The sequence below is a fragment of the Pongo pygmaeus genome, chromosome 7 (genome assembly GCF_028885625.2).
Source record: "Pongo pygmaeus isolate AG05252 chromosome 7, NHGRI_mPonPyg2-v2.0_pri, whole genome shotgun sequence".
In the NCBI taxonomy this organism is placed as follows: domain Eukaryota; kingdom Metazoa; phylum Chordata; class Mammalia; order Primates; family Hominidae; genus Pongo; species Pongo pygmaeus.
The window spans coordinates 122,044,379-122,059,099 of record NC_072380.2 but is presented as its reverse complement, the minus strand read 5'-3'; the positions used below and the strand labels follow the sequence as shown (position 1 = coordinate 122,059,099).

General features: G+C 34.5%; 1 protein-coding gene across 1 annotated transcript in view; it reads right to left on the bottom strand.

Moving 5' to 3' along the window:
- PKHD1L1 (PKHD1 like 1) overlaps nt 1–14,721 on the bottom strand; it is a 180,183-nt gene that overhangs the window by 34,448 nt on the left and 131,014 nt on the right. The window contains 6 exon segments of the mRNA XM_063669026.1: nt 4,633–4,723; nt 6,385–6,506; nt 7,278–7,407; nt 8,327–8,430; nt 11,549–11,722; nt 13,192–13,321. Coding sequence (XP_063525096.1) covers nt 4,633–4,723; nt 6,385–6,506; nt 7,278–7,407; nt 8,327–8,430; nt 11,549–11,722; nt 13,192–13,321 — 751 coding nt within the window.

Genomic DNA, 14,721 nt, shown 5'->3' with positions numbered 1-14,721 from the left:
TTTTTTTAAAAATGGTGGTGGGATGAGGTACTTACTGTCCCAATACCAACCAAATCAAGAACTCAAGTTGTCGTTGGAGTTTTGGGATCATAAACTTGGGAAAATAAAGTTTTCCTTAGAAACCTATTTATTTATTTTTTTAGATCCAATGTTATCTTGAAATAATTTATCTTGTTGAGTTATTTCAGTGCCCAGAAGGAAAAGATATTACATATTGAATTAACAAACAATTTTTGAAGGGTTTTTTGTGTCTCTATTTCCTTCAGTTCTGCTCTGATTTTAGTTATTTCTTGCCTTCTGCTAGCTTTTGAATGTGTTTGCTCTTGCTTTTCTAGTTCTTTTCATTGTGATGTTAGGGTGTCAATTTTGGATCTTTCCTGCTTTCTCTTGTGGGCATTTAGTGCTATAAATTTCCCTCTACACACTGCTTTGAATGCATCCCAGAGATTCTGGTATGTTGTGTCTTGGTTCTCGTTGGTTTCAAAGAACATCTTTATTTCTGCCTTCATTTCGTTATGTACCCAGTAGTCATTCAGGAGCAGGTTGTTCAGTTTCCATGTAGTTGAGTGGTTTTGAGTGAGATTCTTAATCCTGAGTTCTAGCTTGATTGCACTGTGATCTGAGAGATAATTTGTTATAATTTCTGTTCTTTTACATTTACTGAGGAGAGCTTTACTTCCAAGTATGTGGTCAATTTTGGAATAGGTGTGGTGTAGTGCTGAAAAAAATGTATATTCTGTTGATTTGGGGTGGAGAGTTCTGTAGATGTATATTAGGTCTGCTTGGTGCAGAGCTGAGTTCAATTCCTGGGTATCCTTGTTGACTTTCTGTCTCGTTGATTTGTCTAATGTTGACAGTGGGGTGTTAAAGTCTTCCCTTATTAATGTGTGGGAGTCTATGTCTCTTTGTAGGTCACTCAAGACTTGCTTTATGAATCTAGTTGCTCCTGTATTCGGTGCATATATATTTAGGATAGTTAGCTCTTCTTGTTGAATTGATCCCTTTACCATTATGTAATGGCCTTCTTTGTCTCTTTTGATCTTTGTTGGTTTAAAGTCTGTTTTATCAGAGACTAGGATTGCAACCCCTGCCTTTTTTTGTTTTCCATTTGCTTGGTAGATCATCCTCCATCCTTTTATTTTGAGCCTATGTGTGTCTCTGCACATGAGATGGGTTTCCTGAATACAGCACACTGATGGGTCTTGACTCTTTATCCAATTTGCCAGTCTGTGTCTTTTAATTGGAGCATTTAGTCCATTTACATTTAAAGTTAATATTGTTATGTGTGAATTTGATCCTGTCATTATGATGTTAGCTGGTTATTTTGCTCGTTAGTTGATGCAGTCTCTTCCTAGTCTCGATGGTCTTTACATTTTGTCATGATTTTGCAGTGGCTGGTACCGGTTGTGCCTTTCCATGTTTAGCGCTTCCTTCAGGAGCTCTTTTAGGGCAGGCCTGGTGGTGACAAAATCTCAGCATTTGCTTGTCTGTAAAGTATTTTGTTTCTCCTTCACTTATGAAGCTTAGATTGGCTGGATATGAAATTCTGGGTTGAAAACTCCTTTCTTTAAGAATGTTGAATATTGGCCCCCACTCTCTTCTGGCTTGTAGAGTTTCTGTTGAGAGATCCGCTGTTAGTCTGATGGGCTTCCCTTTGATGGTAACCCGACCTTTCTCTCTGGCTGCCCTTAACATTTTTTCCTTCATTTCAACTTCGGTGAATCTGACAATTATGTGTCTTGGAGTTGCTCTTCTCGAGGAGTATCTTTGTGGTGTTCTCTGTATTACCTGAGTCTGAATTTGCCCTGCCTTGCTAGATTGGGGAAGTTCTCCTGGATAATATCCTGCAGAGTGTTTTCCAACTTGTTTCCATTCTCCCCATCACTTTCAGGTACACCAATCAGACGTAGATTTGGTCTTTTCACATAGTCCCATATTTCTTGGAGGCTTTGCTCGTTTCTTTTTATTCTTTTTTCTCTAAACTTCCCTTCTCACTTCATTTTATTTCATCTTCCATCGCTGATACCCTTTCTTCCATTTGATCGCATCAGCTCCGGAGGCTTCTGCATTCTTCACGTAGTTCTCGAGCCTTAGTTTTCAGCTCCATCAGCTCCTTTAAGCACTTCTCTGTATTGACTATTCTAGTTATACATTCTTCTAAATTTTTTTCAAAGTTTTCAACTTCTTTGTCTTTGGTTTGAATATCCTCCCATAGCTCGCAGTAATTTGATCGTCTGAAACGTTCTTCTCTCAGCTCGTCAAAGTCAAACCACATGATTATCTCAATAGATGCAGAAAAGGCCTTTGACAAAATTCAACAACCTTCGTGCTAAAAACTCTCAATAAATTAGGTACTGATGGGACGTATCTCAAAATAGTAAGAGCTACCTATGACAAACCCACAGCCAATATCATACTGAATGGGCAAAAACTGGAAGCATTCCCTTTGAAAACTGGCACAAGACAGGGATGCCCTCTCTCACCACTCCTATTCAACATAGTGTTCGAAGTTCTGGCCAGGGCAATTAGGCAGGAGAAGGAAATAAAGGGTATTCAATTAGGAAAAGAGGAAGACAAATTGTCCCTGTTTGCAGATAACATGATTGTATATCTAGAAAACCCCAGTGTCTCAGCCCAAAATCTCCTTAAGCTGATAAGCAACTTCAGCAAAGTCTCAGGATACAGAATCAATGTAGAAAAATCACAGGCATTCTTATACACCAACAACAGACAAACAGAGAGCCAAATCATGAGTGAACTCCCATTCACAATTGCTTCAAAGAGAATAAAATACCTAGGAATCCAACTTACAAGGGACATGAAGGACCTCTTCAAGGAGAACTACAAACCACTGCTCCAGGAAATAAAAGAGGATACAAACAAATGGAAGAACATTCCATGCTCATGGGTAGGAAGAATCAATATCGTGAAAATGGCCACACTGCCCAAGGTAATTTACAGATTCAATGCCATCCCCATCAAGCTACCAATGACTTTCTTCACCGAATTGGAAACAACTACTTTAAAGTTCATATGGAACCAAAAAAGAGCCCGCATCGCCAAGTCAATCCTAAGCCAAAAGAAGAAAGCTGGAGGCATCACACTACCTGACTTCAAACTATACTACAAGGCTACAGTAACCAAAACAGCATGGTACTGGTACCAAAACAGAGATATAGATCAATGGAACAGAACAGAGCCCTCAGAAATAATGCCACATATCTACAACTATCTGATCTTTGACAAACCTGACAAAAACAAGCAATGGGGAAAGGATTCCCTATGTAATAAATGGTGCTGGGAAAACTGGCTAGCCATATGTAGAAAGCTGAAACTGGATCCCTTCCTTACACCTTATACAAAAATCAATTCAAGATGGATTAAAGACTTAAACGTTAGACCTAAAACCATAAAAACCCTAGAAGAAAACTTAGGCATTACCATTCAGGACATAGGCATGGGCAAGGACTTCATGTCTAAAACACCAAAAGCAATGGCAACAAAAGCCAAAATTGACAAATGGGATCGAATTAAACTAAAGAGCTTCTGCACAGCAAAAGAAACTACCATCAGAGTGAACAGGCAACCTACAAGATGGGAGAAAATTTTCGCAACCTACTCATCTGACAAAGGGCTAATATCCAGAATCTACAATGAACTCAAACAAATTTACAAGGAAAAAACAAACAACCCCATCAAAAAGTGGGCCAAGGACATGAACAGACACTTCTCAAAAGAAGACATTTATGCAGCCAAAAAACACATGAAAAAATGCTCACCATCGCTGGCCATCAGAGAAATGCAAATCAAAACCACAATGAGATACCATCTCACACCAGTTAGAATGGCAATCATTAAAAAGTCAGGAAACAACAGGTGCTGGAGAGGATGTGGAGAAATAGGAACACTTTTACACTGTTGGTGGGACTGTAAACTAGTTCAACCCTTGTGGAAGTCAGTGTGGCGATTCCTCAGGGAACTAGAACTAGAAATTCCATTTGACCCAGCCATCCCATTACTGGGTATATACCCAAAGGACTATAAATCATGCTGCTATAAAGACACATGCACACGTATGTTTATTGCGGCATTATTCACAATAGCAAAGACTTGGAACCAACCCAAATGTCTAACAATGATAGATTGGATTAAGAAAATGTGGCACATATACACCACGGAATACTATGCAGCCATAAAAAATGATGAGTTCATGTCCTTTGTAGGGACATGGATGAAATTGGAAATCATCATTCTCAGTAAACTATCGCAAGAACAAAAAACCAAACACCGCATATTCTCACTTATAGGTGGGAATTGAACAATGAGAACACATGGACACAGGAAGGGGATCATCACACTCTGGGGACTGTTGTGGGGTGGGGGGAGGGGAGAGGGATAGCATTGGGAGATATACCTAATGCTAGATGACGAGTTAGTGGGTGCAGTTCACCAGCATGGCACATGTATACATATGTAACTAACCTGCACATTGCGCACATGTACCCTAAAACCTAAAGTATAATAATAACTAAAAAAAAAAGTTAAAAGGGAAAAAAAACAATAATTATTTATTTTAACAATTTTCTACAAGTTATTTCCTAGTTTTAGCGATTCCTGGTTTAAAAGACTTACCTGGGCAAGGTTCACCATCAATGCGGTATCCTGCTCTTCCAAATCCAGTCACTACATTATTCTGTAAAACTGTATTGGTCCCTCTATTTATCTAGTGCAATGATTAAAAAAAATACTGTGTATCAGGCTAGTAAACATTTATATAAATCGAGAGTAAGTGTATGACAATATACTTATGAAAACCTTTAATTATGACTACATTTTTAGGAGGAAAATTTTTATTTATTATTTACCCCATTCAAACTTAATTACAAATGATGAAACTACACTAGGTTCTTGGTGTAAAACCATCATTAAGTACTATAGCCTGGACTTCATTTAAAAACTACATTAAAGAGATTATTTCTTATTTCAGTCACATAATCTACTGAATGTGGTTTAAAATTTACAAGGCACAGAACACATTCCAGTATTATAACAAGGTAAGAAGAATGTTAACACTTTTTTTAGGAAGTTGTGATCACTGAAAAAGCGATAAATGTATGTTTGTATATTATATTTATATATGTTTAATATAAATATATATTTATATAAAAGTATGCATACATAGAATATATATAACATATATATATAAAAAGAGAGAGAGAGAGACAGGGTCTCGCTATGTTGCTCAGGTAGATCTCAAACTCCTAAGCTTAAGCAATCCTCTTAAACTCCCAAGTAGTTAGGATTACAGGTGCAAGCTCTTTTTAGTTACATTTTGTTACCAATTTGATTAATTTATTTAAAAAACGACAACTAAGGCAATGAGAGTGGATCATAAGATTCAGTGGAGACATTGACTAGTTTACATAACGTTTGCTATAATCACAAAGTAGGTTAGCATGAGCGTTAGGTAATTACTAAACAATTTTATTTTATAACCCAAGTCAAAGTAATAAAAAATGGAAGCATAGAGCACACATTTCATTCTTGCCTATGGTGTCAGCAAAACAGTGAAAAGTTGCGACCATATCAAACACACTTATTTTTAAATATTTTGATAAAAATAGAGTCACATGAATTCATAAATGTCAATTAAGTACCTTTTCCTTCAAAAGCCATAGATAGCCTTAAAGATTTGGAATTGATATTTAATATGTATAAACAGATAAAAAGAGAATATTTTTTACCTCATAAATGTATACTAAATTTCAGCTTTCAGATTTTACCTTAAGGTATTAATAGTTGCACACAAAAAAACTCAATCCTTATCTCATCTTTCAAAGATAACTATTTTAAATTTCCTTTGATTGTATGTCATAGGTAAAGACAGGAGGAAGCTATCTCCTCCACGTTCTCTTTTCTTGTTTGTAATCTTACTCTATATCTCAACAAACACCTATAGTAATTGAAGAAACTTCATGGCAAACAAGAAGGTTCCAATTAGTAATATCAGATAAGTATAACAACCTTGCATGTAAAATCATGACAATTTTAGATGAGAAAAGAATTTTAGAGATTCCATTGTCTATTTTCATTTAGGGAGGAAACTAAATCCAGAATTAAGTAGCAATATACCTAAAGCACTCAGTCGAGCAGCAGCAAAGAGGCCCTGTACTGGAACTTGAAATAATGTTGGAGAAGAAATGAGGTAAGAGAACTATTTAAACCAATAGACATTGACAGAAAAAAATATATACCAATGGCCATCGAAACTTACATCATCTTTTTAAAAGTGCATTCACTCCTTTAGTTAGCTCATTTTATTAGATATTTTTCAATAACTGATATAATTATAAATTAGTGTAATTATAAGTTTGTTCTCACTACCTCAATTGCTGCATGCCAGAGAGTTGAACTTAAATCTTTTCTGTTCTGATAGGTTCCTGGCCAAACCGAAAGTGCAATCAAATTCCCTCGGACTCGGTTGGCATTCCCCCATATTCTTATGCCTGTTTAAAAAAAGAAAAAAAGAAAGAAAATCCCCAAAATACATAAGTCAACTTGCAACGACTATTATGAGTAATGTTTTTAGATTTTTCAATAAAATTATTTTTCTACTTTGAGCCTGACAAATGATCCTCTTAGAGTTTTGAAGGAGTCCTCTGAACTCTTTGATAATGAACTCTACCTCTTTAATAGACTATCTGAATTAGAATCTTCTGGGATGCTTGTTAAATATGTGGGTTCACAGGGTCCATCTCAGATTTTATTTAACAAACACACCCACAGCTTTTATATACATTAAATAAGTTTATTATACTTCATATTGACAAAAATCAATAGAATATGCCTAAAGTTGTATATAACTTTTATTTGTAATAACATTTGTGATTGATATGTGAGGAGTATTAAATTTAAATAATTAGTGATTAGATAACTCATATAAGAACATGATGTGGTAAAAATTCTTCCATGTTATAGGGGTATAGTGTCTAATATGATAGCCATAGCCACATGTGGCTATTTAAATGTATATTAAGTACAATTAAATTATGTACCATTAAAATTAAAAATTCAGTTCCTCAGTCATAATTCAGCTCCTAGCCATAATTCAAGTGCTCAATAGACACATATGACTTAGTAATTACTATAATAGACAGCATAAATATAGACCATTTCCATCCTCACAGAAAGATCAATTGGGCAGTGTGGCTCTAGAGTACACAGATAAGAAAGCCTCCACAGAATGTGTAATTTGGACCAAAATATTATTATATTACCTTCCCCCACTGTAAAGTGAATGACGTTGTCATCTATGTCCAATCCATCTGTCCCAAATACACCAATTGCTGGAGAGAAGCCATGGTGAAAAGCACAGCCTCGAATATAAGATGAGCCATGTTCTTGAATCTATACAACATTGGGATACAGAGAACATTTTTAAAATAAAATTACAATATATTTTAAAAAATTGAAGTAAATGATTTTCAGTAAACAAACCTTGATCAATAATCAATACTCAATTCACTTTCTCTTAAAGATGATTTCTCCATAAGTCTTCAATATATCCATATATAAAATATGGAAATTTCCATATATCTGAATTTATTATTAGATATATTAAATATATATGCTTACTTTAAATGCAGATTTCAAAATTCTCAAGTTCTTTTCTATGCATTTATATTCCTATTATCACCTATAAAATGCTAAGGTGCTAAATATTATTTTTTCAAAATACTTTATGACGACAGGGATTTTTTTTTTAATTACAAAAAGTAATACTTTAGGCAAGGAGTTACTATTCAAATGTCTATAGGAACCAGTCAGTGAACAGGTTAGGGGTTTCAATTTAAACCTACAGATTATTTTTTATTTCTACTAAGAAATATGCTGTCTCTCATTTTTCTTAAAACACCAGCCCTCTCAGAATATTTATTTTCCCACTTTTGATGGAGGTGTAGATCAGACATGCATTTCATTTGAGAAATTTAAGCAATACTCTCTTTGTTTACTAGAAACCATTTGGAAAAATGTTTTTTTGGTCATTGCAAAATAAAGTGGATATATAAACCACTATTATAGATCTTTGATTTTTTTACCCTCTGTACTATTTTTCCTATGGTTTTTACTGGCCTTAAATAAACGCACAATATGGGTGGAGTCAAATCCTGCTTACATAGGTCTAAAAAGTTAATGGGCCAAGAAAGTTCTATTATATTAGATTATAATTTTAGCTAATATAAGATGTGGCTATTTAGAAGCCAAATGAAAATAAAAATATTTTGCATATTTTTAATATACACAAAATTAAAAATAAAGCACAAACCTGTCCTAGGTTAAGAAACGTTACAGCATATCTTGGATCTGTGCTATCCCTGAAGCCTTCTTGACCACTGTGATAAAATTCCACATTACTTATTCTTGCATTTCCTAAGGTAGGGAAAGATTTAAAATTTGTTTTTCTTAAAACAGTTGGAATAAAACATGTTTGAAAAGCTACACAAAGTTGTTCAAATTTTTCATGAAAAAATCATTATTCTTTGCTCCTTTAATCCAGAAGAGGTAGTATTTCTCAGACCTCTTTTCATTGTACTCACAAATAGCCTTTTTCAACATTTTTTTTCCTAATAGCACGCACTCTCCTGCAAAATTTTAATAACGCATATATACCATATATCTGTTAGTATACAGTGGCCCTTTGGAGGACCACAAACCATTGTAATACCTACATTTTTTGCCCCCACCTCAATAACTAAGTTTTTCCTCCTAGGGGGTGATATTTTCGAATTGAGAATGTATGGCATAAGGCATAAAATGTAATTTACCTGACATTTCCCTTTTGATGCCATAAAGAGCTTTTAAGGGCATTACCTTTTATAATCTCTTTCAGAATATGTATTGCCAATTATCTGCTGGTCAGCTTATTATAAGTACCATCGAGGTGGCAAAGGGTAATTTTACAGACTACTAATAACAGCAATAACAATCCATGAGAGATTGCTCTTTGTCAAGTGCTGTACTAAATGCATAACAGGCAGTATGGGGTTTAATTCCCATAAAGCACCCTGTGGGTTAGGAACTTTTATATCTCTATCATGTAGTTAAAAAAAAAACTGAGGCACAGGAACTCATGGCTGGAAAATAACAAAAGAGAATATTATTTGTTCAAAAACTGATACTTAATAGGATGTGTTGGAGGAAAGTTATTTTGTGCTAGAAAGGAAAGCCTACCTTAAAATCCATGAGGCAATTCTTATATACATGGTTGAGAAGATATGAATAATTGAGATAATGATAGAGAAGACATGATTACTACAAGCCACCTGGGCTTAAAAAAGCCATAGATGTGTTGTCTTTACTCACATCACAAAACAATTTATAGGAGCAAGGAAAGATTGTCATAGGAATAGAGTTCATCACCGAATTTGAAGTGAGAAAGACACAAATTAATATTCAAGATCAAAGCAACTTTACCCCTTTAATCATCTGTTTCTTCATCTTTAAAAGAGGGATAATATTTATGCCATAACATTATGAGGATTAAATGAGATCGTATGTGTTTAATGCTTAGCACACTGCCTGTGATCTTGTATCATGTTCATCATTACCATCACCATCATTATCAGCAGCAGCAGCACCACCATCATCAGGTAAGCTTCCTCTGGCAGATTATGACCAACAAATAGAGGCTATAATGAGACTGCTGTTTGCTCAATATAAAGATTTTCTAAAATAGATCTGTTGCAAAATGAAATAGGCAGTGTTTTGAACAAATGAGTACCTGCAGAAACAGTTCAAATCAAGAATGGATGATCTACTCCTAGTACCCAGATTGTGGGATCCAAATAACATCTTCCAGTAAAAAGAACCAGAATTACTTGGCGGAACAATGAGTTCCAATCTTAGAAAAAAATTACAATATGTGCTTGCCGTATCAGAAAGTAAAGAGACTTAGAAAACTAAGTCCTGTCAAGAGGACAGGCATCAACATGAAAAGTTTCTGAAGGTCAATAATGGAGCATTCTGAGTATTAATCAAATTAACAATCACAATGGATTTGAACAGGTCAAATATGTTTTGATCCAGGAGCACATAATGATACTAACAACTAAACAAATAAAAACTCCCTGTCACTTTGGGAGGATGCTTGGAAACCAACACATTATCTTGAAACCTACTCAATATGAGGAAAAATCAAGCATTTTTTCCTGTATTTCCTATAGGAACTATTTTTCAGTGCAGTCAAATGGTTCTTTAAGGGAGATTTTCTTTATTATAAATGAGAAGGAAATTTTAAACCTTAATGATTTAATGAATCTAGGCAATGTTAATTAGTAGCTATTAACTGTTAAGAAGAGAAACAATCATACATTATGTACCTACTGATGGAAAAATACACTACCAACTGTACCTTTTCTCCTCCCTTCCTTCCTTCCCTCCTTCCTTCCTTCCTTCCTCTCTCTCTTTCTCTCTTTCTTTCTTTTGGCTGGGTCTCACTATGTTGCCCAGGCTGATTTCAAACTCCTGGCCTCAAGTAGTCATCCCACCTTGGCCTCCCAAAGTGCTGGGATTCCAGGCCTGAGACACCCTGTCTGGCATAATTCTTGACTAAAAACTGAGCCTGAAATCTCTAGTTTTAAATCACCTAGGCATAGGAAATACAGGGAGACAAGAACAAGTTAAATTCCAGGAATGCAATCACTCAATTCCAGACTGTTGGAAACTCCACAGAATTAGAGGACCAACTTCTTTTATAGATAAATTGCAAGGAGAGAGGAATGAATCACAGATTTAAGATTCATAACCAGTTGCAATGTGGATCTTATTTAGATCCTTATTTGAAACAAGATGATGGATGGAAAGAAGGGAGGGAGGAAGGGAGGAAAGGAGGGAGGGAGGGAGGGAAGGAGGAAGGAAGGGAGGGAGGGAGGGTCGGAGGATACTGGGGAAATTTGAACTATCATTTGATGATAAGAAATTATTATTAAGAAATTAACATTTTTAGGTGTGATATTTGTTGGTATTTTCTAAAATGTCTTAGAGTTGCATACTAAAATATTTCTAGATGATATAATATGTGGTTGCTTCAATACAATCCAGGAGCATGAAGAAAGTGGATGGAGGTGTAGATGAAACAAGATTGGCCAAAGTTGATCATCGTTGAAGCTGGTGATTAGTACATTGGTATTCATTATATTGTTTTCTCTATTTTTGGTGTATGCTTGAAATTTTCCTTAAAACAAAATGAAAACAACAAATGATCTGTGGTACTTATTATAAAATTATCTCTGTTAGGTGAAAGACTGGTCTAACTGTTACCTAAGGTCGTTGTTAATTTGATAATTCATTTTGTCTGTGAAGATAAAATTAAAAGCAGTAATTTAAGAGAATTTACTTGGAAGGTAACAACTGGGCTGCATAATCACTTTTAATGCTTTATTTTCCCACATAATCTTACTAAAAAAGTGAGAATTATGTAAGAGCTGACTAAATATAGATGAGATCACGTTATAGCTCATTTAGAAAAATAAACTGAATTGATACCAACCTTTAAATGTCATCATATTTTCAGTGAATGAACCAACCAGTACGCGTGCTCCAAAAGAGTCCTCAGACCAACCTGGGTAATCTTCACCAACTATTTTGATGTTCCTACTCAGTATCCCAACATCAGCTGCTAATGTGTAGCTCTCACCAGTTCCAGGGACATGGTATTTTTCAGCTGCAGCATAAAGGCAGCTAGATTACTGCCAATGCTGAGAAATATCTGTCTTTACTAGTTCCTTTGCAGTTCATATGCTAAACAGCCTTCTAATAAGCCAAATATCAACATGAATGCATGATTATATTTACATGTTTAAACGTATATAGATGGCAGTCTGATATTATGATATTCATATTTATAAAATGAAATATAATCAAAAATATTTCCTCTATTTACATCAAAATGATTATTATAATCAGCAAGTATAAAGTTACTACTTAACAAATCTTGAAGGTAGTATATAATCACTTCAAATTATACATGAAAACCCTGTTGTGTGGCAAATTGAGAAGTGTATTGTAATTTTAGTAGATGAGGAAATAAGGTAGGGAAGTAAAAGAATTTGCCCAAAGCTAGGAGAAGGATCAACAACACATAGCTATTAACGCTCCTGCCACCTAAACCTTGGTTTGTTCCACTTTTTCTGTGGCATATTTTATATCAACCACAAGTCTTCATCAATAGGTAGTAGCATATCCAACACCATCTGTACATTTACATCTTAACAATTTGTAAAACATAACCTAGATTACACGCTACATTTTAAGAAATGTTATTCAAAACTTTAAGACAAGCAGGTGCATTTCAAACAGAGAAAAATGCTTGATATTTTAATGAAAGAATCTATAATGTCAAACTTCAAAAACCAACGTTTTACAACAATTAAAATGAAACATTTTTCAAATAAAATTTTCTTCATGATTTAAAGAAAAATATATGATATAGAATTATAGGCACATGCGCTTCTGTCAAAGTACTGCTTTGAGAAGTTCTTTTCAGTTTCTTTTTCATGCAGGTCAGATGTCTGCTAGTCTATCATGCTGTCTTGCATCTGGAGTTCCTGTGAGTGTCATGGGCATCTGAAAGGATTTTCTAACTTTACACTACTGTCTGCTCCCACTTCCTGAGATTTGGATGAAGGTACCATGCCAAATGGGGAAAGGCTAGAGTGCTGGGAAGGCCCTGCTCCTGTAAGTGGAAAACTCATCTTCAGATCATGCTTATTCCTTCTTTCCTCAACAATTATAGTTTTATCCTTCCATTATTACTTGTCTAAATGCATTTACCGCTAAAGACTATATCCATGAAACAGTTTAGGACAACAAGGCTTTTGGATCAGGGATCCTCAAATTTCAGCATGCACAAGAATCACCTAGGAGCTTGCTTTAAACAGAAAGTGTTGAGTCTTACCCTATAAAATGTCAAACAGTAGGTCTGAATATTTGCTGAATGAATGAAAGCACATAGCGGGGACTATCGGTAACCAACACAGAAAGAGCAGCGCTCACTGGGTATCATTGCCAATCTGAATAAAATGCTCCTTTAACATATTTGTGACATGTTTTATCAAAGAATTATAATTACAGAGTAAATGTGAATCTTTCAACACAATTATATATCTATTTGGTTAAAAAGCATCCACTTACCAAAGTGAGTGTAGGAAAGGCTGTCATCAAGAATGAGAATTTTATGATCATGCAGGATTTTAGCGATACGTCTTGTTTCTGTCTGGTGGAAATCATAGCTTGTGGTTGTTATCACAATCCCTTCTCCCTCCTTAGAAAAATTCAAGTGCCAAACTTAAGAACAATTTTAAGAATAGGTTTATATTTCTTGATATTATTATTAAATCATTCAAATTTAATTTATATCTCATTGGCAATTATGGCATTATCAGAAAGAATGAACAGTACATTGAAGTCTCTAAAAGTATATATGCTTGTGTTTGATATTAAGAATTATACATTTTGAATTATCTGAGCATTTTCTTAACTTTAATTCAGCCATTTAGTAAAATCACAGCAATATACCTTTTTTAAAAAAGCAAAGACATCAAAGCAAACATACTCACATTTTTATTAAAAACTGCTCAGGACAATATTATTAAGAGTTGAATTTTTTCCCTAGTTTTTTGTTTGTTTGTTTAGTACAATTAACTATCACTTGTTATTCCTGAAAGGCAGAAAAGCCTGAGGAAAGTTAAAGGGCAAGGCTGAGTCCTAGAACTTCGTATATTGAGCTTCTCCTTGTCATCCAAATCTCTGCTCGGATGTACCCTTGACAAAGACCATCTCTGGAATATTCAATGTTATCTGCTACTCTTTGTCATGGCCGTCTCTATCACACTACCTGTTTTATTTCCTTCATTATGCACATTATTTGAAATTAATAGATATTTATTTGTTCATTTACTATCTGACTCTCCCACTCCAATGGAAGTTCCATGATAGCTTGGACAAATTTCTTCACCACTAAATCCCCAATGCCTAGAAAAGTGTGTGACACTTGGTTAAATATTACTCTGACACAAAATTTGCAGACAGTATTAATTGGATAAATAATAGGGATATCAAAATCACTTAATTACTCTCCTTAAAAAGTAATCATACCAGAACTATCACAAATAAAAACATATTGTAAATAGATGATAATACTTCTCAATAAACCCTCTTTCTATTTACCAATTATAAACTACACTAAGAGAGCAAACCCATATGTTTTGATGATTTGCATTGATTTGCTCAAACTAAGGCTCTCTTTATTCTGTGAGTCTAAAGCTTGTTCTCACCAGAAAGGAACTGGCTGAGATCTGAGAGCCTGGAGATGAAATCCATCCATTTCTCTAATTTTTCTTGGCATTAAAAAATGTATTTGTAAAACATGTGGACTCTATGGCTTGTGCACAGTTTATGAGCACAGTAGAGATGAGAATTGCTACCATTTATACTTTATTAAAATATCTCATTTAACACAGGCAGTATTTGGATGTCATTGGGTGTCAGAATTTGTTTTCTTTTCAAATTCTTAACATGTAAAATCATAAATTAGAAGTGAAGAGGTAACCAAGATAATAAAATATATTTTAAATAATTCCATTTTCTGTTTTGCAAGAATTTAGAATAAATAATTTTATCCAAAATGTCCATATTTTTCTTTTATGACTAATATACATTGGT